Source organism: Myotis yumanensis, unplaced genomic scaffold (genome assembly GCF_028538775.1).
Source record: "Myotis yumanensis isolate MYYU_CA2020_CCGP unplaced genomic scaffold, mMyoYum1.0.hap1 SCAF_4, whole genome shotgun sequence".
Classification (NCBI taxonomy): domain Eukaryota; kingdom Metazoa; phylum Chordata; class Mammalia; order Chiroptera; family Vespertilionidae; genus Myotis; species Myotis yumanensis.
In genome coordinates, this window is record NW_027223755.1 from 99,258,528 (window position 1) to 99,284,044 (window position 25,517).

Here is a 25,517-nt window from a genome sequence, read left to right on the forward strand (position 1 = left end):
GCCACTGGAGATCAGCAAAGGAGTTACGATTGGATCTGCTTTTTTTAAAATCCTCATCTCAGGTTAGGTTTATTTTTATTTTTATAGCGATTTTAGAGAGAGAAGGGAGGGGAGAGAGAGAAAGAAACATTGATGTGAGAGAGAAACATTGGTTGGTTGCCTCCTGGACATGCCCCGACTGGGGATTGAACCCGAAACTAGGCATGTGCCCTGATCAGGAATTGAACCCACAACCTTTTGGTCCATGAGACAACACTCCAATGGACTGAGCCACCCAGCCAGGGCTGGTCTACATTTTTAGAGGGTCCTTCTGGCTGCATGTGTAACCAGGGCAACAGGGGAAGCTGGACGACCGGTGAGGAAACTTCCAGGCAAGAGCTGATGGTGAAATGCTGGGCTCATAGCTGAGTTTCACCACTGACGGGAGCTGCTACTGCACCTTTCTAAGTTTTTGATTTCTCAATCATAAAATGCATATAAAAATGTGATCATGTATATAAAAAGTCTAGTACATAGTTAGGCATTCAGCTAACAGAAATAAAAAATAGCAAAATGGCAGAAGTCCTTCTTTTAAAATAAAATAAAAATTTAATCCTCACCCAAGGATATGTTTATTGATTTTTTTAATGAGAAGAGAAGGAAGAGAGAGAGAAAACAACAACAACAACATTGATGTGAGAGAGAAACATCGATGGGCCCTATATAAGCCCTGACCGGGGATTGAACCCACAACCTGTATGAGATGATGCTCCAACCAACTGACCACACCGGCCAGGGCCAGAAATCCATCTCATTATTAATTATATTAAATGTGAATAGCAGAGATTGATATAATGAATAAGAAAACATGATCCAAACTCATAGTGCCTAGAAGAGACATATTTAGATTCAAATATGCAAACAGGTTGAGAATAACAGGATATAAAAAGATATGCCATGCAAGCAGTATCCAAAAGGGAACTGTAGTGACTATATTAATATCAGACAAAGTAGACTTTAAGATAAAAATTGTTATGAGAGACAGAGAGACATTTATAATGACAAGAGGGTCAATCCATCAGGAATACATAATAAGTAAATATATGCACCCAACAATGGAGCCCCAAAATACATGAAGCAAAAAGTGACAGAACTGAAAGGAGAGCCCTAACCGGTTTGGCTCAGTGGATAGAGCGTCGGCCTGCGGACTGAAGGGTCCCAGGTTCGATTCCGGTCAAGGGCATGTACCTTGGTTGTGGGCACATCCCCAGTAGGGGGTGTGCAGGAGGCAGCTGATCGATGTTTCTCTCTCATCGATGTTTCTAACTCTCTATCCCTCTCCCTTCCTCTCTGTAAAAAAATCAATAAAATGTATTTAAAAATAAAATAAAATACATAACAAAAAATTATTATTATTATTTTTTAAAAATATATTTTATTGATTTTTTACAGAGAAGAAGGGAGAGGGATAGAGAGTTAGAAACATCGATGAGAGAGATCAATTAGCTGTCTCCTGCATGCCCCCCACTGGAGATGTGCCCGCAACCAGGGTACATGCCCTTGACCGGAATCGAACCCGGGACCCTTGAGTCCGCAGGCCAGCACTTTATCCACTGAGCCAAACCGGTTCGGCCAAAAAAATTATTAAAAAAAAAGAACTGAAAGGAGAAATAGATAATTCAACAAGAATAGTTGAAGACTTCAACACTGCATTTCCAATAATAGATTAAAAACAACTGGACAGATCAGCAAGGAAATAGAAGATATGAACAACACTGTAAACCAATCAGACATAACACATCTATAGAAAACTCCACTCAACTATGGCAGAATACAGTCTTCTCAAGCACACATAGAATATTCTATAGGACAGATCATAAGGTAGGCCATAGAACTAGTCTCAGTAAGTTTAAAAAGGACTGAAATAATACAAAACATGTTCCCTGACCACAGTGGAATTAAATTAGAAACTAGTAACAGAAGAAACTATTAGAAATTCATAAATATGTGGAAATTAAACAACATTCTCCTAAATAACTAATGGGTCAAAGAAAAAATCACAAAGGAAATTAGAAAACACTTTGAGATGAATTAAAATTAAAATACAACACAAAAATCTGTGGGATGCAGCTAAAGCTATGCTTAGAGAGAAATTTTAGTTGGATATGACTATATTAACAGAAAAGAAAGATCTTATATCAATAGCCTAACCTTCCACGTTGAGACACTGTGAAAAGCAGAACTAAAATTAAAGCAAGTAAAAAGTGAAACAATAAAGATTAGAGTGGAAACTAATGAATTAGAGAATAAAAAATAACAGAGTAAATCAATGAAACTAAAAGCCTGTTCTTTGAAAAGATCAACGAAATTTTGCAGTGCCTACAGGAGGGAACTGATTGATGTTTCCCTCCCTACCTCACTCCCTCCTCTCCCTTTCTCTCTCTCAAAAAAATCAATAAAAACACATCCTCTGGTGAGGATTTAAAAAATTAAAACAATTATAAAGGAATACTGTGAACAATTGTATGGCAACAAATTAGATAAGTTGGAAGAAATGGACAAATTCCTAGAAAGACAAACTACCAAACCTGACTCATGGAGAAATAATTTTTTAAAAATATTTTTATTGTTTTTTTACAGAGAGGAAGGGAGAGGGATAGAGAGTTAGAAACATCCATGAACTGCCTCCTGCACACCCGCTACTGGATATGTGCCCACCTTTGACCAGAATCAAACCTGGGACCCTCCAGTCCTCAGGCCGACCCTCTATCCACTGAGCCAAACCGGTTAGGGCATGAAGAAATAATTTCAAAAGACCTAAACAAGTGATGAGATTGAAATAATAATAATAAAATAGCACAAAAGAAAGGCCTGGGCTCAGATTACTTCACCACTGACTTCTAGCAAGCAGTTAAAGGAGAATTAATATAATTCTTCACAATTTTTTAATAGAAAAATTCCAAACTCATTCTGTGAGGCCAGATACCAAAATCAGACAAAGGCATAACAAGAAAACTAGAATATGGATGCAAAAATCCTCAACAAAATATTAGCGAACTGAATCCAGCAACACATAAGAATATTCTATATAACCCAATTAAAAACAGGCAAAGATCTGAATAGACATTTCTCCAAAGAAGATGTACAAATGGCCAATAAATACATGAAAAGATGATCAACATCGTTACCCATTGAAAGGGTAAAAGAGAATAAAACGGGGCAGAGGAAACGTATTGTCCTTAGTAAATACCTTGCAGAAAGCTTGCAGCATTGAGCTCCGCATAGCCTACATCAGTGGTCGCCAACCTTTCGGACCTCACGGACCATCGGTTGGCGACCGCTGGCCTAAATAACCAGGAGACACCTGGCACCGCCAGTCAAGCTCTGTGTGTCAGCAGACACTGCCTGCAGCCATCAGAAGCTGATAAAAGTCTTGCCTCCCCTTCAGTTTCGGATTCCGCCGGTCTGCACCCAGGCACTTGAAATAAAATTTCTTCTGATACATTACAGCCTCATGTCATTGGTGCGCGACCCCTACCCACTCAGAACCTTTCACCCATCAGGGAAATGCAACTCAAAATCATAATGAGATACCACTTCATTCCCACTAGGATGGTTAGAATTAAAAGTCAGATAATAGTAAGTGTTGGTAAAGATGTGGAGAAACTGGAATCTTCACACACTGCTGGTGGAAATGTAAAATGATGCAGCTGTTATAGAAAACAGTGTGGTAGTTCTTCGGAAGATTAAACAGAGTTACTATATGACCTAGAAAGTCCACTCCTAGTGATGATGTACCCAAGAGAAATGAAAACATAGGTCTATAAACTTGTATATGAATGTTTATAGCAGCTTCATTTATAATAACAATCCAAATATCAATCAACTACAGATGGATAAACAAAATATGATATACTCATAATATAGGTTATTATTCAGCCACAAAAAGGAATGAAGTACTGATGCTATAAGGATGCACCTTGGAAACATTATGCCAAGTGAAAGAAGCCAAATACAAAAGACCACATATTGTATGATTCCATTTATATGAAATGTCCAGGCAAATCTATAGAGACAGAAAGTAGATTAGTGGTTGTTTATGGCTGGGGGTGGAATGAATATTGAAGGAATAGAGTGGTGATAACTAAAGGGTACAGGGTTTCTTTTTGAGGTGATAAAAATATTTTTTTTTCTGTTCATCAGATTATTTATTCACTTGATTTTTAGATTTACTTGTTGATAGATGTGTATATGTTGTTCATAGTTTGTATCTTTACCATTTTCTTCTTCTTCCTCTTAAAGGATACCTTTCAGCATTTCATATAATACTGGTTTAGTGGTGATGAACTCCTTTAGCTTTTTCTTATCTGTGAAGCTCTTTATCTGACCTTCAATTCTGAATGATAGCTTTGCTGGATAAAGTAATCTTGGTTGTAGGTTCTTGGTATTCAGCACTTTGAATATTTCTTGCCACTCCCTTCTGGCCTGCAAAGTTTCTGTTGAGAAATCAGCTAACAGTCGTATGGGTACTCCCTTGTAGGTAACTGACTGTCTTTCTCTTGCTGCTTTTAGGATTCTCTCTTTGTCTTTTGCTCTTGGCATTTTAATTATGATGTGTCTTGGTGTGGTCCTCTTTGGATTCCTTTTGTTTGGGGTTCTCTGCGCTTCCTGGACTTGTAAGTCTATTTCTTTCACCAGGTAGGGGAAGTTTTCTGTCATGATTTCTTCAAATAGGTTTTCAATATCTTGCTCTCTCTCTTCTTCTGGCACCCCTATAATTCAGATGTTGGTATGCTTGAAGCTGTCTCAGAGGCTCCTTACACTATCTTCGTATTTTTGGATTCTTTTTTCATTTTGCTTTTCTGGTTGGGTGTTTTTTGCTTCTTCATATTTCAAGTCATTGACTTGATTCTTGCGATCCTCTAGTCTGCTGTTGGGAGTCTGTATAATATCCTCCATTTCAGTCAGTGTATGCTTAATTTCCAGTTGGTCCTTTATCACAACCTCGAGGGTCTCACTAGATTTCTTGAGGCTCTCATTGAGTTTATCAGCTGTTTCTAGAAAATTCTTGAAAAACCTTAAAAGTGTGGTTTTGAACTCTATATCCAGTAGTTTGCTTTCCTCCATTTCTGTCATTTGTGTCCTGTTCCTTTGTCTCCACATTTTTTTATGCTTTGATGTGTCGATAGAGTGGCTTTCTGTGCTAAGTGTCCTATAGGGCCCAGTGGCTCAGCCTCCCCAATTACTTGAGGTGGACACTCTTGGTGCACCCCCTTGTGGGCTGAGGTGATAAAAATATTTTTAAATTGACTGTGGTGACGGTTGTATATATTCAATTCTTAAAAACCACTGGATTGTATACTCTTTAAGTGAGTGAATTGTATGGTATGTGAATTACATATCAATAAAGCTGATTTATAAATAAATAAATGAACAAATAGCATCCCTATACTATAAAAATGCCAGTTGGTTCTTTTGTTGTTGTTGTTGTTAATCCTCACCCACAGATATTTTTTCCATTGATTCCCATAGAGAGTGGAAGGGAGAGGGAGGGAAAGACAGAGGAGAGAGAGAGAGAGAAACATCAATATGAGAGACACACATTGATTGGTCACCTCCTGCATGTGTCCTGACTGGGACAGGGATTAAACCTACAACCCTTCGGTGCACAGGTTGATACTCTAACCACTGAGCCCACCAGCCAAGGTGCCATTTGGTTCTTTTTTGCAGAAATCAACAATCTCATCCTAAATTCATATGCAAATGCAAGGGACTCAGAATCATAAAACAATTTTGAATAAGAACAAAGTTGGAGGACTCAAACTTCCTAATTTCAAAACTCTCTACAAAGTACAGTGTGGTGCTGGCATAAGGAAAGATATGAAGATCAATGGAAGAGAATTGAGAATGCAGAAATAAACTCTCACATTTACAGTCAATTGATTTCTCAATAAGTGCCAAAACAAAGCAACAGGGAAAGAATAGTCTTCAACAGTGAACAGATGGCTCTCCACATGTAAAAGAATGAAGTTGGATACCATATACTACTGGTATACAAAAATTAACCGACAATGGTTCCTAGATTTAAATATAAGAGATAAACTAGCCCTAGCTGGTTTGGCTCAGTGGATAGAGTGTCAGCTTGTGGACTGAAGGGTCCCAGGTTCGATTTTGGTCAAGGGCATATGCCTGGGTTGCATCTTGATCCCCATTAGGAGGCATGTAGGAGGCAGCCAATCAATGATTCTCTCTCATCACTGATGTTTCTATCTCTCTCTCCCTCTTCCTTCCTCTCTGAAATCAATAAAAATATTTTTTAAAAGAGATAAACTATACACTATTTACTCCTATGTTGTAGAAGAAAACATAGGAGTAAATCTTCATGACTTTGGTTAGGCAAATGGTTTCTTAGATACATCACCAAAGCATAAGAGATACCCCTTCCCTCCCCGCCCCCCACCAAAAAAAAGGAAAAAAAGAAAAAGAGATAAATTGGACTTCATCAAAATTTAAAACTTTGTATATCAAAGGACACCTTCAAGAAAATGAAAAGATAACTCACAGAATGACAGAAAGTATTTACAAATCATATACCTGACATCACATATCCAGAATATATAAAGAACTCTTACAACTCAACAATAAAAAGACATATAACCCAATTAAAAATGGGCAAATAGCCTGGCTGCTGTGGCTAAATGGTTGAGCATTGACCCATGAATCAGGAGGTCACTGGTTCAATTCCTGGTCAGGGCACACGCTCAGGTTTTAGACTGGATCCCCAGTAGAGGGCATGCAGGAGGCAGCCGATCGATGTTTCTCTCTCATCAATGTTTCTATTTCTCTATCCCTCTCCCTTCCTCTCTCTCTCTAAAATCAATAAGATATATATTTTTTAAAAGGGCAAATAAGCTGAATAGACATTTCTCCAAAGATATACAAATGGCTAACATACGCATGAAAAGGTACTCAACATCATTAGACACCAAGGAAATGCAAATAAAAAACATAAGATAGGTTTCACACTCAGTAGATGGCAATAAAAAATCCAATCAAAAAATGGACAAAGGACCTAAATAGACATTTTTCGAAAGAGGACATACAGAAGGCCAAGAGACATATGAAAACATGCTCAAAGTTACTAATCATCCAAGAGATGCAAATCAAAACGACAATGAGGTACCATCTCACACCTTCCAGAATGGCTATCATCAACAAATCAACTAAACAAGTGCTGGAGAGGATGCGGAGAAAAAGGAACCATCCTTCACTGCTGGTGGGAATGCAGACTCATACATTTTAGAAGCCTTCATCCATCAAGGTAGGCAAGGGGCATGCTGCTCTTCAGGGGCTGGCCCCTTGGACACTTGTGTCTACCTCTCTGGCCTCCGAGGTCCTCCATAACCTGTCCTCAGCCACCGATGCAGCCTTCTTTGTCTTTATAACAATTTTTGTCTTAAAGTCTATCTTGTCTGATAGCATAGTCACTCCAGCTCTCCTCTGGTTACTGCTTACATGGAATATCTTTTTCCATCCTTTTACTTTCAACCTATTTATGTCCTTGAATCTAAAATGTGTTTCTTGCCGAAACCGGTTTGGCTCAGTGGATAGAGCGTCGGACTGCGGACTGAGGGGTCCCAGGTTCGATTCCGGTCGGGGGCGTGTGCCTGGGTTGCGGGCACATCCCCAGTGGGAGATGTGCGGGAGGCAGCTGATCGATGTCTCTCTCATCGATGTTTCTAACTCTCTGTCTCTCTTCCTTCCTCTCTGTAAAAATCAATAAAATATATTTTTAAAAAAAATAAAAAATAAAAAATAAAATGTGTTTCTTGTTGCCCGGCCAGTATGGTTCAGTGGTTGAGCATTGACCTATGAACTAGACCAGGGGTGGGCAAACTTTTTGACTCGAGGGCCACAATGGGTTCTTAAACTGGACCGGAGGGCCGGAACAAAAGCATGGATGGAGTTTTGTGTGAACTAATATAAATTCAAAGTAAACATCATTACATAAAAGAGTACGGTCTTTTTTTTTTTTTTTTTAGTTTTATTCACTTCAAACGGGCAGGATCCGGCCCACGGGCCGTAGTTTGCCCACGGCTGAACTAGACAGTGGTCGGCAAACTCATTAGTCAACAGAGCCAAATATCAACAGTACAACGATTGAAATTTCTTTTGAGAGCCAAATTTTTTACACTTAAACTATATAGGTAGGTACATTGTTATTAACTTAATTAGGGTATGCCTAAGGCTTAGGAAGAGCCACACTCAAGGGGCCAAAGATCCGCATGTGGCTCGTGAGCCGCAGTTTGCCGACTATGGAACTAGGAGGTCACAGTTCAATTCCTGGACAGGACACATGCCTGGGTTGTAGACTCCATCCTCAGTAGGCGGCCTGCAGGTGGCCTATCAATGATTCACTCTCATCATTTATGTTTCTATCTCTCTCTCCTTCTCCCTTTTTCTCTGAAATAAATATAAAAATTAAAATATATAAAAAGATTGTTAAAATGTGTCTCTTGTAGACAGCATATAGGTAGAACTTTTTTTTAAGGTTAATTCTGCTAATCTCTGTTTTGTGTGTGTGTGCAGTAAAATATACATAACAATAATAAAGTAAACAAGAACAAAGTAGGTGGGATCTCAATACCAGATATCAAGCTGTATTACAAATCCACTGTTCTCAAAACTGCCTGGTACTGGCACAAGAACAGACATATAGATCAATGGAATAGAATAGAGAGCCCAGAAATCAGCCCCAACCAATACGCTCAATTAATATTTGACAAAGGAGGCAAGAACATACAATGGAGTCAAGACAGTCTCTTCAATAAATGGTGTTGGGAAAATTGGACAGATACATGCAAGAAAATGAAACTAGACCACCAACTTACACCATACACAAAAATAAACTCAAAATGGATAAAGGACTTAAATATACGACAGGAAACCATAAAAATACTAGAAGAATCCAAAGGCAACAAAATCTCAGACATATGCCGAAGCAATTTCTTCACCGATACAGATCCTAGGGCATTGGAAACTAAAGAGAAAATAAACAAATGGGACTACATCAAAATAAAAAGTTTCTGCACAGCAAAAGAAACCATCAACAAAACAACAAAAAAGCCCACTACATGGGAGAACATATTTGCCAACATTATATCTGATAAAGGCCTAATCTCCAACATTTATAGGGAACTCATACAACTTAACAAAAGGAGATAAACAATCCAATCAAAAAATGGGCAAAGGACCTAAATAGACACCTTTTAAAAGAGGACATTCAGAAAGCCAAGAGACATATGAAAACATGCTCAAAGTCGCTAATCATCCAAGAGATGCAAATCAAAACAACAATGAGGTACCATCTCACACCTGTCAGAATGGCTATCATCAACAAATCAATAAACGACAAGTGCTGGCTGGAGAGGATGTGGAGAAAAAGGAACACTTGTGCACTGCTGGTGGGAATGCAGACTGGTGCAGCCACTATGGAAGACAGTATGGCGTTTCCTCAAAAAACTGGAAATGGAACTCCCATTTGACCCTGTGATCCCACTTCTAGGAATATATCCCAAGAAACCAAAAACACCAATCAGAAAGGATATATGCACCCCGATGTTCATAGCAGCACAAGTCACCATAGCTAAAATTTGGAAACAGTCTAAGTGCCCATCAGCAGATGAATGGATTAGAAAACTGTGGTACATCTACGCGATGGAATACTATGCTTCTGTAGAAAAGAAGGAACTCTTACCACTTGCAACAGCATGGATGGAACTGGAGAGCATTATGCTAAGTGAAATAAGCCAGTCAATGAAGGAAAAATACCACATGATCTCACTCATTCATGGATAATAGAGACCATTATAAACTGTTGAACAATAATAGATACAGAGGCAGAGTTGCCTCGAACAGACTGTCAAACTACAGCAGGAAGGCCAGGGAGGGGGGGGCGGGGGGGGGGCGGGGGGTGGTGGTAAGAGATCAACCAAAGGACTTGTATGCATGCATATAAGCATAACCAATGGACATAAGACACTGGGGGGTAGGGGAGGCCAGGGGATTGTCAAGGGCGGGGGGGAAAAGGAGAAATATGTAATACTCTTTGTAATAATTTAAGCAATAAAAAAATATATATATATAAATAATAATAATAATAAACAATTCAATGGCATTTAGTACATTCACAAGGTTTGCGACCATCACCTCTATCTAGAACATTTTCATCACCCCCAAAGAAACCCTAGATCCATCAGCAGTCACTCCCATTGCCCCCACCCCCCAGCCTCTGGCAAGCCTATTTCACTTTCTATCTCTAAGTCCAGATGTTTTATATGAACAGAATCATGCAATATGTGGTCTCTGTGTCTGTCCACTTCCACTCAGCACGATGACTTACAGTTTATCCATATTGTCAATTTGCCTCTCTTGCCTGGCATCAGCCCACCTTGGCCAGACTGGGCTCTCTCCTCTCTGACAGACACCAGGCGTGTTCTCACAGGGCTCTGGGTGCCTGATTTTGTTGAGGCCCCAATCCACCTCCGTTTCCTGCTCAGTTCAAATCTCTGCATAATAATAGTGATCACTACTGGGCACCTAGAATATGTGGAGCTCTGTGCTAAGCATACTTCCCATGCATTATCTCATTTAGTTTTAATTCTTGCAACAATCCGGGGAGGAGGAAACCATCACCAAGTTCCCACCCTTTCCAGTTGGGAAGTGGCAGCATGTTCAGTGCCCCACATACCTATGCCTTTCACTGACCCACTCTGTCCAAGACTGGCAAGTCCCCACTTTCTAACACTGTGACACCGAGTGGGTTCCTTAACCTTTCTGTGCCTCCATTTCCTCATCTATAAATTTGTGATAATAATAACACCTGCCTCCAGAGGTGCTGTGAAGATGAAAGGAGCTAACAAAGATAGGTGTCTGACTCCTATCCCCTGAGGCCAGGCCAGCCTTCTCTAGGGTGGCTTAGCTCACATCCTGACCCTAAAAGGAAAGACTGACGAAGAACAAATGCTTCCCCCTGGCACCTGAGGATGCCTGAGGACCCTAGCCTGCCTTCCAGCTCATGGTCCGTGACCCTCCTCTGGGGATCAGCCAATATGACTGTCTCTTTCTGCCCCCAGTGTGCCCTGTGCTGGCTCCTGCCACTTGCTTCTCTAGAAAGGGCCCCTTCCCATCTCTGTCACCTTTCCAGAACCATCTCAAGTGCCTTAAACCTGACTCCTTTCCCCCAAAGCTCTGTTCCCAGTTCTCTTTATGGCACGTGCCTCAGAGTGGCTTCTCCATGTGATGGGTGTTCTCCATCCTGTATATCCATCCGGATGAAAGGAGCTAACAAAGATAGGTGTCTAGCTTACCTGGCATCAGTAAGCCCTTCCTTTCTGTGCCCGCCATACCTGCCATGCTGTCTTACTCTCTGGCCGGGTGGTCTTGGCTTGTGGCCTTTGCTGACTCCTATCCCCTGAGACCATGTCCTCAGTGCCCAGGAGGTTGACCCACAGGCACTACTGTGCTCACTTGCAACCATCACTTCTATCAATGGGAAAATGACAGGAGACAGGGCAGGGTACTTATTCCCCAAGATGCAAAGTCTTCTCCAGGACTATAGGTTTGATGGATAACCATGTGCTGAATGGGGAGGCAGGAGAGCACATGGTCCAAGGCAGGCCCCGGGTCAGAGGCCTCAGCACCTTCCCTGCTCCACTGTCACTTGCTGCAGTACATCAGCAAATTAATGAACATTTCTGAGTGTCAGTTTCTCACATATAAAGCAGGATAATACTTCTTCCCACTTTTCACAGGGCTAGTTCCTGTAGATTTTTATTTACTTGCGTTCTGTCTGTCACCCTTGCTAGAATATGAACTCCTATTTGCCATGACTACCATGATGCCTCCCTCATGGGAGGTCCTCGATTATTTTTTATTGAGATTCATATAACATAAAATAAACTACATTAAAGAGAATAATTCAGTGGCATTTTGTGCATTCACAATGCAGCATCTAGTGCCAGAACATATCCAACACCCCAAAAGGAGATCCTGTAACGAATAAGCAGTCACTCCTCATTCCCCTCTCCGTACAGCCGTGGCAACCACCAATCTGCTTTCTGTCGCGATGCGTGTGCCTATTCTGGACATTTCATACAACTGGAATCACACAATATGTGATCTTTGTGTCTGGCTTCTTTTCTCAGTACTTGACGATGAATGCAAGCTTGAAACTTTGGTTCTGCCTTACTCCCAAATGGGGGGGGACCCATCACAAGAGGACACAGGGAATAGGAGGTGTGATGCCTGGGAGGAGCCCAGGTGGGTTACCTTTTCTAAGGCTTCTTCATTGCCCTCTACCATCTTCCGGAGCTTTATCAGCTGCCACAGTTCCTGGGCAGGCCGGTTGGTCCCTTGGCTGCCCTCCAGCAGCATGGAGGTGGAAGGCATTTCATGCAGCATGGTCAGCTGGCTCTCTATCCTCTCGATACGGTTCACCACGTGGTCGAAGACATTGCTCAGCCTCTTCAGGGGCTGGACGGTGGGCTGACCATCTCCTTCCTGGAGCATTAACGTGTTCGGTGAGGTCTGGAGGAAGTCCTCATCCCCTGAGAGGGACTTCTTGAGCTCAGCCATGTTGATGTGCTCCAGGATGCCATGGAGCACCAGATGCAGGGCCTTGAAGTTCACCACACCACACTGTGGGATGGCAATGTTGACCAGCTCAGAGAACGAGAGCGAGAAGATCATATTGCCAGGGAGGTCAGCCGAGCTGGGGTTTGGGGCATCCATGGGGACGAGTGGTGGCCTTCAGTGGACCACGAGCTGCACAAACAAATGCTCAGAGACCCGGAGAGGCTATAAGTCACGGCAGTCAGGGGGAAAATGGCCTCTGTCCTGGCCAGAGCTCAGATGAGAGTTTTTGGTTGCTAGGATACCAAAGAACCTGGCAGTGGGCGTGCTTCCGAGGGTCTGGAGTGCAGCAGAGGAGGTACTCAGTTAATAGTTGATGAATGTTTGAACAAACGGCTGTTTCTTTTAATTCAAGCCTTTTGATTATGTAAGACCCAATGATCCTTTCCAAGAAGCATGCCGGGAAGGTGACAGAGAGGCAGCTCGCTCCTCAGAAGTTTCTAGAATCAGAACAGGAAAGTTCTTGGAGTTAGGAAAGCCCAGGTTTCAGGAACAGAACCTGAAGAGCTGCTGGTTGTGGGACAGTGGCCAAAGGCCACACAGGTGTTCATTTCTGGAGCAGGAAGTTGAAAAGTGCGTGACGTAGTGGCTTTCTTCAGTTCTGAATTCTGCATGTCCCTGCCCCCCTTCCCTAACCCCCAGAGGCATGAGTGACCTCCTGAACTCTGCTGTGCTCCTCCTTGAGCTGGGACTCATCAAGACCCCAATGCTCTAAAGCCTTAAGGACATGGCCATGAGTCAGCTGCCGTAGAACTTGAAGGCTGCCTGGGCTGCAATATATTCAGGCCCTGCTTTTGTCAATTTTCAGGCAAGAAAATGGCAGCCTGCTGGTCCTGGTCTCCTAGGGAAGCCTGCAAGGGAAGCCCTGACTCAACCCCAGGAGCCCTCCCCCCCACTCCTGGGCCACCCCAAAATTCTTGGCATATAGTACACACTGTTTATACACAGCACACAGCATGAGCACCGCCCCCCCCCAGGGGTTGAGTTAGCTTCCCCACAGAAAAAACAGTGGATGCCTGTCCACTTTAGGTTCATGCACATGACTTTCTCAGCAACTGTGTGACCATGTATAAATTACTTAACCTCTTTGAATCTCAGCTTCCCTGCCTGCTAAATGGGAAATAAAACCTCCCATGTGGAGTTGCCAGGAAGCAGTGTGTGTGTGTGTGGGGGGGGGGGGGGGGGGGGGCCTATAGAAATGCTCCATTAAAGTGCCAGGCCCGTGTGGACCCAAAGACTTCTTTCCCAGTATCCTAGTCTTGCCAGTGATCATGGCCAAGGGAGAAGGAGCTCAGGAGACTCGTCTGAATTTAATGTAGGGACCTTTGCAGGAATGTTGTTTATTACTAACAGGTTCTTGACCTAACGTCAACAAATGCTTCTGCTGAGGCCTTTACTACTTTAGCTGCAAAACCTACTTCTTCGGAATAACAGAAACTGATGCTGGGACTCTCAGTGCTACAATACTCAGTTTGTTCTCTTCAGACACTCTTCATAACTGCTTAATTCCACTGAAGGAATTTACCCACCTTGAGAGGAAAAAAGAGACTCACTCCTATTGTGATAAATGTATACATTCTCAGTTCTGTCTGGGCCCTACTTAGATACTACTTCTTTTTGTGACAGCTTTATTGAGATACTAGAGATATGGTGCACAGATTCATGCACTGGTAGGGTCCCTCGGCCTGGCCTATGCCCTCTCACAATCCAGGACCCCACCAGTGCATGATCAGGGCCAGAGAGGGACCACAGACGGGCTCTAGGGTGTATCTGTCCTGTCTTTCCCAGTCCTCATTGGCCTGACCTGAGCAGCAAGCTAACCTACTGGTTGAAGCTTCTGCCCCCTAGTGGTCAGTGTGTGTCATAGTGACCGGTTGAACAGTCGAATGGTCACTTAGGCTTTTATATATATAGATAATTCACATACCATACAATTAACCCATTTAAAATATATAATTCAGCCCTAGCTGGTTTGTTTCAGTGGCTAAAGCGTCGGCCTGTGGACTGAAGGGTCCCAGGTTTGATTCCAGTCAAGAGCACATGCCCGGATTGCAGGCTTAATCCTCAGTAGGGGGCGTGCAGGAGGCAACCAATTGATGATTCTCTCTCATCATTGGTGTTTCTATCTCTCTCTCACTCGCCCTTCCTCTCTGAAATCAATAAAAAATATATATTAAAAAAATAAAGTAGCCGAAACCGGTTTGGCTCAGTGGATAGAGCGTCTGCCTGCGAACTGAAAGGTCCCAGGTTCGATTCCTGTCAAGGGCATGTACATGGGTTGCGGGCACATCCCCAGTAGGAGATGTGCAGGAGGCAGCTGATCGATGTTTCTCTCTCATCGATGTTTCTAACTCTCTATCTCTCTCCCTTCCTTTCTGTAAAAAATCAATAAAATATATTTAAAATAAAATAAAATAAAGTATACAATTCAATAACTTTTATTATATTCACAGAGCCGTGCAATCATCACTACAATCTACTTACAAACATTTTCATCATCTTGAAAAGAAATGTTGCATTCATTAGCAGTCATTTCATTTCCCCAACTGCCAGCCCCTGGCAATCACTGATGTGTTTTCTGTTTCTATGGATTTGTCTGGACATTTCACATGACTGAATATGTGACCTTTTGTAACTGATTTCTTTTATTTAGCACAATGTTTTCAAAGTTCATCCAGGTTGTAGCATGTGTCAGCACTTCATTTCCGTTTACAACTGAACTAGAGGTCTGATGCACAAAATTCGTGCAAGAGTTGCCTTCCTTCCCCCGGCTGCCGGCACCAGCTTCCCTCTGGCACTTGGGATCTGGGCTTCCCTCACCCGGGCTTCCGGCTTCATCCGAAAGGTCACCCAGAAGGATGTCCGGTCTAATTAGCATATTACCCTTTTATTACTATAGATAATATTCTATTGTAGGGATAGACCAGTTTGCATATCCATTCATCCACTGATGGATATTTAGAACAATTCTACCTTTTAACTATTGTGAACAATGCTGCTATGGACAGTAGTATACAAGTTTTTGTTTGAGTACAAGTTTTCAGTTATTTTGTATCTCTACCTAGGAGTGGAATTGCTGCGTCATAAGGTAACTAACTCTACCAGTATATTAGCACTTTGTGGAACTGCCAGACTGTTTTCCACAGCAATGCATTATTTTACATTCCCACCCACGGCAAATGAGGGTTCTCATTTCTCCCCATCATCACCAACACCTGTTAGTGTCCGCCTTTTCTATTATAGCCATCCTGGTGGATGTTGGATACCACTTGTTTTGTGGCCATAGGACTTACAGCCACCTGCCACACACTCACTGTTCCCACTATCAGGAAATGCCTCCTCTTGCCACCACCTCCCTATAGCTGAGGGCAGACAAACACAGTCCTCAGAACACTCAAAATAAGCATTCAAAATGATTGTTAGAGACTTCCAGATGTTTAAAATTACCAACCCTTCAGTGGATCATGTTCCCCTGAAAAGACACCTCCAAAAAGACGCAAGCATAGGCTACCTGGGAAACCTCCCAGAGGGATCACCGACTCTTCATGTACACTCTTCTGGCCACAGTTCTCACAGCAGGGATAACACAACTGAAAAAAGTCATCTAAAATCTGTCTCCGGCCCTAGCAGATGTCATCAATGACACAACTTCTGCTCCAACAAACCAGGGGAAATGTAAATTCATGAGCAGATCATGAAACCCTGATTTTCTTCTTGGCTAACCAAGAAGCAAACGTTTCTTGCTACACTGATGTAAATACTTAATAAAGACCACAGATAAAGTAGAACAGTTTGTGATTAGGCTTTTTAAAAAAGCCACCTGCCCAAGCCAGTGTTGCTCAGTGGTTGAGCGTCGACCTATGAACCAGGAGATCATGGTTCAATTCCCAGTCAGGGTACATGCCCGTGTTGTGGGCTCGATCCCAAATGGGAGACTGCAGGAGGTAGCCAATCAATGATTCTCTCTCCTCAGTGATGTTTCCATATTTCTCTCCCTCTTTGAAATCAATAAATATATATTTTTCTATTTTAAAAAATCTTTATTGTTAAAAGTATTGCATATGTCCCCCCTTTTCCCCATTGACCTCTTCTAGCCTGTCCCTGCCCTCAATAAAAATATGTACTTTTTAAAAAGCCACCTGGCTCTCCAGGGAAAGACCAGCTGGACTTGGGTGGGGGTAGTGTTTTCATAGCCTGGGTTCAGCAATTGAGGCCCCTGCCTTCAGGATCTGGTGCTAGACCCAATAGCCAGTTCTATTTCTGATAACGGCCCATGTTACTGGTAGCCAATGTATTCTGTCCAGAGTCTTAATGCAACAGCTGTCTTGTGAGAGGACTCAACAACTCACTCTGCAAGACAGCAGAGGGTCTAATCGCAGCCCAGCTATGACAACGTTCTCTGAACACCCTCCTGACCAGCAACACCTGGTATTGACAAAGCTCTGGATATAGTACATAGTGTTCTGAGGACTGCCTTCACCCACCCTTAGCTATGGGGGGGGGGGGGGGCAAGAGGAGGCAGCTCCTGAGAGCAGAAACTGGCTAAGCATCAGAGGCTCTGTAGTTGGCTTAAGAGGGCCTTGGTACACTCCAGTGGACATAAACAATTTCACAGAACACCAGAACCAACAGGGCCGCTCTGTTCCCATGAAAGGCCAAGATAAGATCAGTCATAATTAGGTCTGAACTCAGACAAAAATAAGAATACTGTCCAAACCACAAACGTGACCAGATAGCCCACTATCCTGGCTAACACAAGTGACCACTGCTTCTTGACCAACTAAAACTTTATCTGTGTCATTCCTTCTGCCTTCTAGATAAGATTGATTACAATATCCAATCACAGAATTAGCCCTGGTTCCTGACAGTACCCAATCCAGAACACCCCCACCCCCACCTCCAGTCACCTAACATGGGCCAAAATCCCATCCTTAAAGTCTTTTTAATGTAACTAACTCTCTTATGAGATGTCCCTGGATTCCCCACTGTGTCATAAGAGTTGAAAATTCAAGGGTTGCCTTGACATCTTTGAGCCTCACAGGGCCCTTGAGTTCCCCTGTTCCTTTTGGATATGCCCCCCAACCCCACCCAGCAGGAAAGGCTGCCCACCCAGCTAGTTCCCCCACCAGCCAGACCAGCTGCACTCCACCCCAGTCGCAATCTGAGGGGCTTCAGTTCCCTGCCAGCTTGTGAAACTATTCAAACAAGCCAATCACCTCCTCCTGGAGGAACCAGGGGGCGCCCCACTCCCTTACTACAAAGCCTGCAGCCCACAGCCCCAGCTGGTTCACTCTGTTACTGATGACACCGGAGTGGCCCTGCCTGCCCTGTGCTGTCCTCTCCCTGCTCTGTGAGTATATGTGGCTAATAACTGCTGTTGATCTCACCTGTCTAGAGCAGGAGTCTCTCACACTCCAGCAGAGTGAAAGGGACCTATCAGAACACCTTGTGGCAACAAGTCAGTAAACCTTTGTTCAACTACAGTAGGTTCCTGATGGTCTTGGTTGGAGAGGCTGGCCCTGCCAACTTACAAAAAAACCTTGCAGTGATCAGAGCTTTTTGGATTTTGGAACTTCAGACAAAGGATTGTGGAGCTATATTATTATGGAATCATAAGCAAGACTTTCCTACTTTGGCAAGGGACGATCAGGAGAAATGGGTAGTTTAGTACAGTCACACAGCCGGAGAGGTGAGTGTGAGGCCAGGCCAAGGGGCTCCGCAGGGGCCTTACAAAGACATGTGAATGATGGAATGTGAAGCAATTCTTGGTCATTGGGGGCTAAACTGGGTAGGGGGAGTAATGGCTCTTTGTCATTCTGGAGAGATGACCAGCCAGCATCTAAAACCATTCCTGTGTCTGGGGAGGTCTCCACTTCAGGTGTCCTGCAGAAGGTGGAGTGTCAGTTACTAGTTGCCCAGCTTACTCTGAAGACAGGGCACGGGCATTTACGGAAATACCACAGTCAGTGCTGGAAGCTCCTGGGGCCCAGGGAATGGGTTCCTCTGGGATCCAAGAAAAAGAAGCTACTAAATAGCTTAGGTTCCAACAGTTCAGAGAGGTGGGAACTCAGCTCAAAGAGCCCAATCTAGTCTCAGGCCTTCAAGGTAGAGGCTACAAGCCAACAAGATACTGATATGCTTCCTGGCACCCGGCACTCAGCCTGACACTGACTCTTCTTTCCTTCAACCAACGTTTACTGAGCACCTACTAGGCGCCAGGTGCTGTCTGTCCCTAAGTGCAGAAAAGACCATAGTGAGCAGGTCAGAGGAGGTCTGATCTGGGGGGGAGGGGGGAGGAGGGAGATACACTCTTATTTTACAACAAAGAAATAAAATAACTTCAGGTAGTGATAGGAATTAGAAACATATAAAACAAGACAAAATGAAAATGGGGGATGGGCACTAATTAAATAGGGTTGTTGGGGAAGCCAGCCTCCAAGATGGCTCCCAAAGATACCCCTGAGACTCACACCCTTGTGTGGTCTGCTCCCATCCTACCCACCAAACTGGTCGTGTACCTTATACCACCAATGCATCTATATACACACATGCACTCATTCAGTTTACATTACAATATGGTAAGATTTTGGAAAGTTGTGTACGTCGCAGGTGATTTGATGCTGCTAAATTGAAACACATGATAAAAATGCAAAAAGGAAAAAGCCAATGTGTTAGACTTGAAAGGGTCCATTAACTTTAAAAATCATGTCATTTTAGCCCTAGCTGGTGTTGCTCAGTGGATAGAGCGTCGGCCTGCGGACTGAAGGGTCCCGGGTTCGATTCCGGTCAAGGGCACATGACTGGGTTTCGGGCTCAATCCCTAGTGTGGGGCGTGCAGGAGGCAACCAATCAATGATTCTCTCTCATCATTGATGTTTCTATCTCTCCCTCTCCCTCTCCCTTTCTCTCTGAAATCAATAAATATATATATTTTTTAAAAATCTCAGTCTCAGGTTCTCCCTTCAGACCAGACTAGCTTAAAAAAAAAATCATGTCATTTTAGTTCCGGAAATAAACTAGTTCTTACAAAAATGAAAGGCCTAAAGACCTGGCTGCTGTGTGGGAGAAGCCACGAGGCCATGCCACAGGATGTTCCCGGTTTCCTGGAGATTTGCTGGCCCCAGGGAGGACCCTGCTCTTAGGTCAACAGACAGCAGCTGTGGCCTGGCACTCCTCAGTTCTGATGGCAGAACCCTAATTCAGACATTTCGGGATGAGCTTGTTACTGGGATATTCTTTGAATGGCTGGTTGGAGCCAAAAGCCAATTGACAGGATTGGAAACAAAAGTAGCATTTTTTTTTCTTCCAAATAAATTGAGGTCAGACATTAAATCAGTTATGTAAAGTGTCATTTTTCTGCTTTGTCAGGACAAGCCTTTTTTTTTAAAAAAAAAAAAAAAAGAGAAAGAGAAAGGGAGAAACATCAATTTATTGTTCCACTTATTTATACAATCATTGGTTGCTCCTTGTTGGTTTTTTGTTTTTCTTTTCCCCATTGGTTGCTTCTTGCATGTGCCCTGGCCGGATATTGAACCCGAGATCCTAGCATATCAGGACAACTCTCTAACCAACTGAGCTACCTGGCCAGGACCCAGAAAGCCATTTTTCATGCTGGATAAATAGTTACGAATGATAACCAGGTGACCTTTCCTCTCTCACCCCAGGAAGAACTGACAGGAGGAAGGACTGCTGGTGAAGGATTAAGAAGAGGTTGTGCTGAGAGTCTGCTGTTTCTGGTTGCCTCGCATTAGACATTCTACTTATTTATAATGGGGGTGAAGCCGGAGGTGGGGGATTTCATAACAGATGCAGGCAGCTTGCCCGCTACTCAGAAGCTGAAAATCCAATCAGATCTCCCCTCCCACCTCAATCTCATTTGTGGTTAGGTGGGAAAAATTAACAAGGCAACTGCTGTCCCTGGTTCTGAATTTCAGGACCAATACTTTTTTTTTTAACAAGAAAAAACAATCCAATTTAATTGCCTACATACATATGAGAACCCCACATATCTGAGCGAGTCAGAGACCCCACACACATGAGAGGTTCAGAGAGAGAAAGGGAAAATCAGGCATGTCTGGCATTCTGAGCTCAGGCACCTGGGACTTCAGAGGGGAGAAAGGTCCTTGCAGGATAATAAGAGCAGATGTTCAGTAACTAGAAGTTTGTCCAGCCCTATAAGTAGGACAAACTATAAAAAATTATAAAACTATAAAAATTATTTTCGGTGATAACCGTTATTATGGGCAAGGCCTCTAATGTAAAGTCTTTTTTTATTTTTATTTTTTTAAAATATATTTTATTGATTTTTTACAGAGAGGAAGGGAGAAGGATAGAGAGTTAGAAACATCGATGAGAGAGGAACATCGATCAGCTGCCTCCTGCACACCCCCTCCGGGGATGTGCCCGCAACCAAGGTACATGTCCTTGGCCGGAATCGAACCCGGGACCCTTCAGTCCGCAAGCCGACGCTCTATCCACTGAGCCAAACAGGTCAGGGCTAAAGTCTTTTTTTAAAATTGTTGACAGTATTACAGACTCTTCCATTCTCCCCGCTTTTGCCTCCCTCCACCTGGCCCATGCCCCACCCCAGGCCTTCACCACACTATTATCTGTGTCCATGGTCTACGCATACATACTTTTTAAAAAGCCTCTTTAAATGCAAATTGGCTGGACTAACCTTCGGGAAGCTGTGGGGCCATAGGGTAAGCATCAGTCTGGGGGGTGGGGGTGGAAGTACAGTGACTCAACCACTGAACATGTGAGGGAAGATATCTGATTCTAGCCACTTACCTCCCTGAGCCTCAGCTTTCTCAGCTCTCAAACTGGGTTAAGAGCCCTTATGTCACAGGAGGAAGGGCAGATGGAAAGGGAAGGGCAGATGGAAAGGTCGAGGGTCCAGTGGTTGGGTCCCTGGGCGATAGCGTACTCACATTCCCAAGCAGTGTGTCCCCAGGCCCACGCCCAGCTTTCTGGTTCCAACCTGAGCTGGGTTCCTTAACCAAGGAATATAATTCTGAGAGCAACCATGGCCTTCAAATCAAGTCCTTTTCTGCTTAGGTAACCAGAGTAAGTTCCTGTTGCTTGTAACCAAGAAATCCAAACTGGTCTAAAGTGCCCTTTTGTAAGGCTGGCTAAATGTCACAGTCAGGAAAACACAAACAGAACTCAGTGCTGAAGGACAGTGTGTGTCTAGGAGGTTATAGTAAATCAGAGCGTGAACTCGCCGTGCCTCCTGAGGCTCACTCACCCAGGAGGGTATGTCCCAGTGGGAGGGATGGCTGCAGGTGCCCAAATTTCTTCTTGCGGGGGGTGGGGGGGGGCATAAAGTATTAGTTTACATTTGCACTGACCTGGACAGGGCACTGTCCAGCTTCCTTAACAAGACCTCAGACAAGAGGTTTCCAGGGCCTCTGAAAGATTCCCAGGGATCTGGGGCAATCTTCCTCCCCCCAATCACTCGTATCACATCCTTCATCAGACATTTCCTCCTAAATATCTCCCAATTCCACCCACACCCCTTCTTGTCCACTGCCAGCCCTGACGTCCTTTGCTTAGGACAAGACAATCCAGTTGATGTGGTCTGTATGCTGCATGGCTCAGCCCACCTCTCACCTCAACTCACAGGAGCTCTTTCAATTCTCTGACCAACTCCCCAGTCCTCACCCCAGCCCCTGGCAACCACTATTCTACTTTCTGTCTCTATGACTTTGACTACTTAGGTACTTCATTATAAGTGGGATCATACAGTATTTCTCTTTCTGTGACTGGTTTATCTCACTTAGCATAAAGTCTTCAAGATTCAACCACGTAGCAGCATTTGTCAGAATTTCCTTCCTTTTTTTAAAAAAAAAATTTGATTTCAGAGAGAAGAAGGGAGAGGAGAGAGGGACAGAAACATCAATGATGAGGTGCCTCCTCTACGCCCCCCACTAGGGATCAAGCCCATACCTGGGCATGTGTCTTTGACTGTGAATCGAACCCGTGACCTTTCGGTGCACAGGATGACACTCAACCACTGAGATACAAGCAGGGCAGTTTCCTTACTTTTTAGGCTGAGTAATATCCCAAAATACATATACTACATTTTGCTTATCCATTCATATGTCGCTGGATGATGGACTCCCGAGTTGCATCTGTATTTTGGCTGTTATGAATAATGCTGCTATGAACACAGGAGTACCAATACCTGTTCAAGTTCCTGCTTTCAATTTTCCAACTCAGAAGTGGAGTTGCTGAATCATTTGGTAACTCTATGGTTCATTTTCTGAGGAACTGCCATACTGTTTCCAAGTGGCTGCATCAATTTACATCCTCACAAGCAGTGCACAAGGGTTCCAATTCCTCCACGTCCTCATCAGAACTTCCTATTTTCTGATAAAGCCACCCTAATGGGTGTGAGATGATATTTCATGGTGGTTTTGAGTTGCATTTTCCTAATGACTAGTGATGTTGAGTATCTTTTCATGTATTTATTGGCCATTTGTAGACCTTCTTCAGAAAAATGTTTACTTAAGTCCTTTGCCCATTTTTTTGTTTGCTTGTTTTTTGTGTGTTAACTCTCACCCAAGGATAGTTTTCCCATTGATTTTTAGAGAGAGTGGGAGGGAGGGAGAGAGAGTGAAAGAGAAAAACATCGATGTGAGAAACACTGATTGGTTGCTTTTAGCATGTGCCTGACTGGGGCTGGGGATTGAGCCCGCAACCTAAGCACGTGCCCTTGACAGGAATCGAACCCGGGACCCCTCAGTCCGCAGGCTGACACTCTATCTACTGAGCCAAACCAGCCAGGGCCACACAGCTTTTTTTTACACATAGCTATTAAGTGGCATGGCCAGTACTTTAATCTAAGATCTCAGCTCTCATCCTGCCTATCACTTATTCAATCATTTGTTCACTCAAAGAGTCTAATGAATGTTGACTATGTACCAGAAACTGTTCTGGGAACTAGAGAACATCAAACAGACAAGAGTCCTGCCCTCATGAAGACATCAAACAATTAAACAAACAGATAAATAAAGTACTTAAAATGATGTTACGTGATATGAAGAAAATGAAGCAGGCGAAAAGACAATGGTGGCAGGTGCTCAGGTGTCTGTGGAGGTGACATCTGAGCTGAGACCTAAAGAGGTTCCTGGAGCTCCTTCAGAACAGAGATCTTTGGTCTTCTTCTCTGTCTCTTTAGCACCAGAACACAGAGTCCAGTAAATAGTAGGGGCTCAGTAAATGTTTGCTAAATGGATAACAGGTGCAAAGGAGCTGTCAAGTCTCATGAGCCATGATAGAAATATTACAAAATAGACGTTAACATTGAAATCATTCATGTTTCTGTTTAGAATCATTTAACACTAAAATTTGAAGGTCTGGCAATACCGAGTGTTGGTTATGCTGTGACCAGCAGAATGGTCACATGCTCTGGTGGAGTGTAAATTGGCAGGAGCACTTTGGGGAAACAACGTGGTTAGGTCTACAAGGCTGAACATATGCACACGCTACGACCCAGCCATTCCACCCCTCGATGGACATCCAACGGAAATATAGTCACACCCTGCACCAGAATGCCTGTGACAGCAATATCATAATAGCCAGCAGTTCCCATGTGGGAATTACCCAGATGTCCCTGAACAGCAAAACAGACCAACTGTGCTATATGCACATAAGGGATTATCCTACTGCAATGAGAACGAATACTAACAACTATGTGTAACAGTATGGATGATGTCCACAGTTATAAAACTGAGCAGAGGAAGCCATATACAAAAGAGCTCATCCTATATGAATCCACTTCTATAAAAAGGACAAAAGAGGAGAAAACTAATTTTTGTTGTTAGAAGTCAGGAGCGTGGTGACTCTGGGGTGACCTCTTGCTTCGAAGATGGCATGAGGCAGAGTTGCCGGAAATGGACACATTGGTGTGTTCATTTGGTGAATATGCATCACCTTGTATGCTTCTGTTAAGAGTGCTATTCTGTTTCAAAGGTTTGGGAATCGGCAACAATTCAAACAAATCAATGATCCAACAACGTGGATTCCACAGGGTGGCGGGCTTCCTTCCTGTCCTGTGCTGGGTGTAAAGACAGATTTTTGCAAAGAACAGCCTGAGCATGACAGCTTCCTCTCACCTCGTATGTGCTGCCTCCCATCAGCTTTGGAGAGCAACTTGAGCAGTCAGGAGACCATCAGTCAAATCACAAGAGCTGGGGCCTGCTAGCCACTGGCTCTGCAACTCTAAACATGCTACATCCTCCATTCAGTGCATAGGCTCCTGGTGGGAATGAAGAGAGGAATGTGTGTAAAGTGCCTACCCTGGTGCATGGCACAAGGTAAGTGCTCAGGGATGTTAACTGAAACTCCCCAAATGATCACATGATTTTGTTTGAGGCTTTCAAACCAATGATGAATCAGCCTGATGGAAGGAAGGGGCTAAGGAGGAGGCAGAGGATTGTGGGAGGAGAGACTTACCCTTCATGATGCTCAGGCTCTGCCGCAGTGGCCGGAACTCCTTTAGTAACCTGGAACGTTGCATTACAAAAGCTGCACACTATACGCTCCAACGGGCTCCAACCTGTAACAGAAGATACAGAAACAGGCAAAACAAAACTATTCGTAGGAGTTGGTCTAGTGACTCCTTGTGGGAGGACAGTGATTAGAAGGGGGCACAGAGGAGGCTGCTGGGAGGATGGTCACACTCTGTGTCTTCTTAACCTGGTGCTGGTTGCACTAATAAGTGAGGTTCGTGAAAATGTATCAAGCTCAATACTGAAAATACGTGTCCTTTTCCTTATAGGTCTCAATGTAAGAATCTGGCCTAATTTAGGAGGCCAATGCCTTATCCATTAGGGCTAATT

At 43.5% G+C, this 25,517-nt stretch overlaps 1 protein-coding gene across 1 annotated transcript in view; it reads right to left on the bottom strand.

Annotated features, from left to right (window-relative positions):
* The window catches only part of CUNH16orf96 (chromosome unknown C16orf96 homolog), a 50,718-nt gene extending 25,515 nt beyond the window's left edge, over nt 1–25,203 (bottom strand). The window contains exons 1-2 of the mRNA XM_070413076.1: nt 25,132–25,203; nt 12,310–13,112 (exon numbers count right to left, since the gene is read on the bottom strand). Coding sequence (XP_070269177.1) covers nt 12,310–12,771 — 462 coding nt within the window. The 5' untranslated portion in view covers nt 12,772–13,112; nt 25,132–25,203. The remainder of the gene's footprint in view (nt 1–12,309; nt 13,113–25,131) is intronic.
* Between the last annotated feature and the right edge of the window lie 314 nt (nt 25,204–25,517).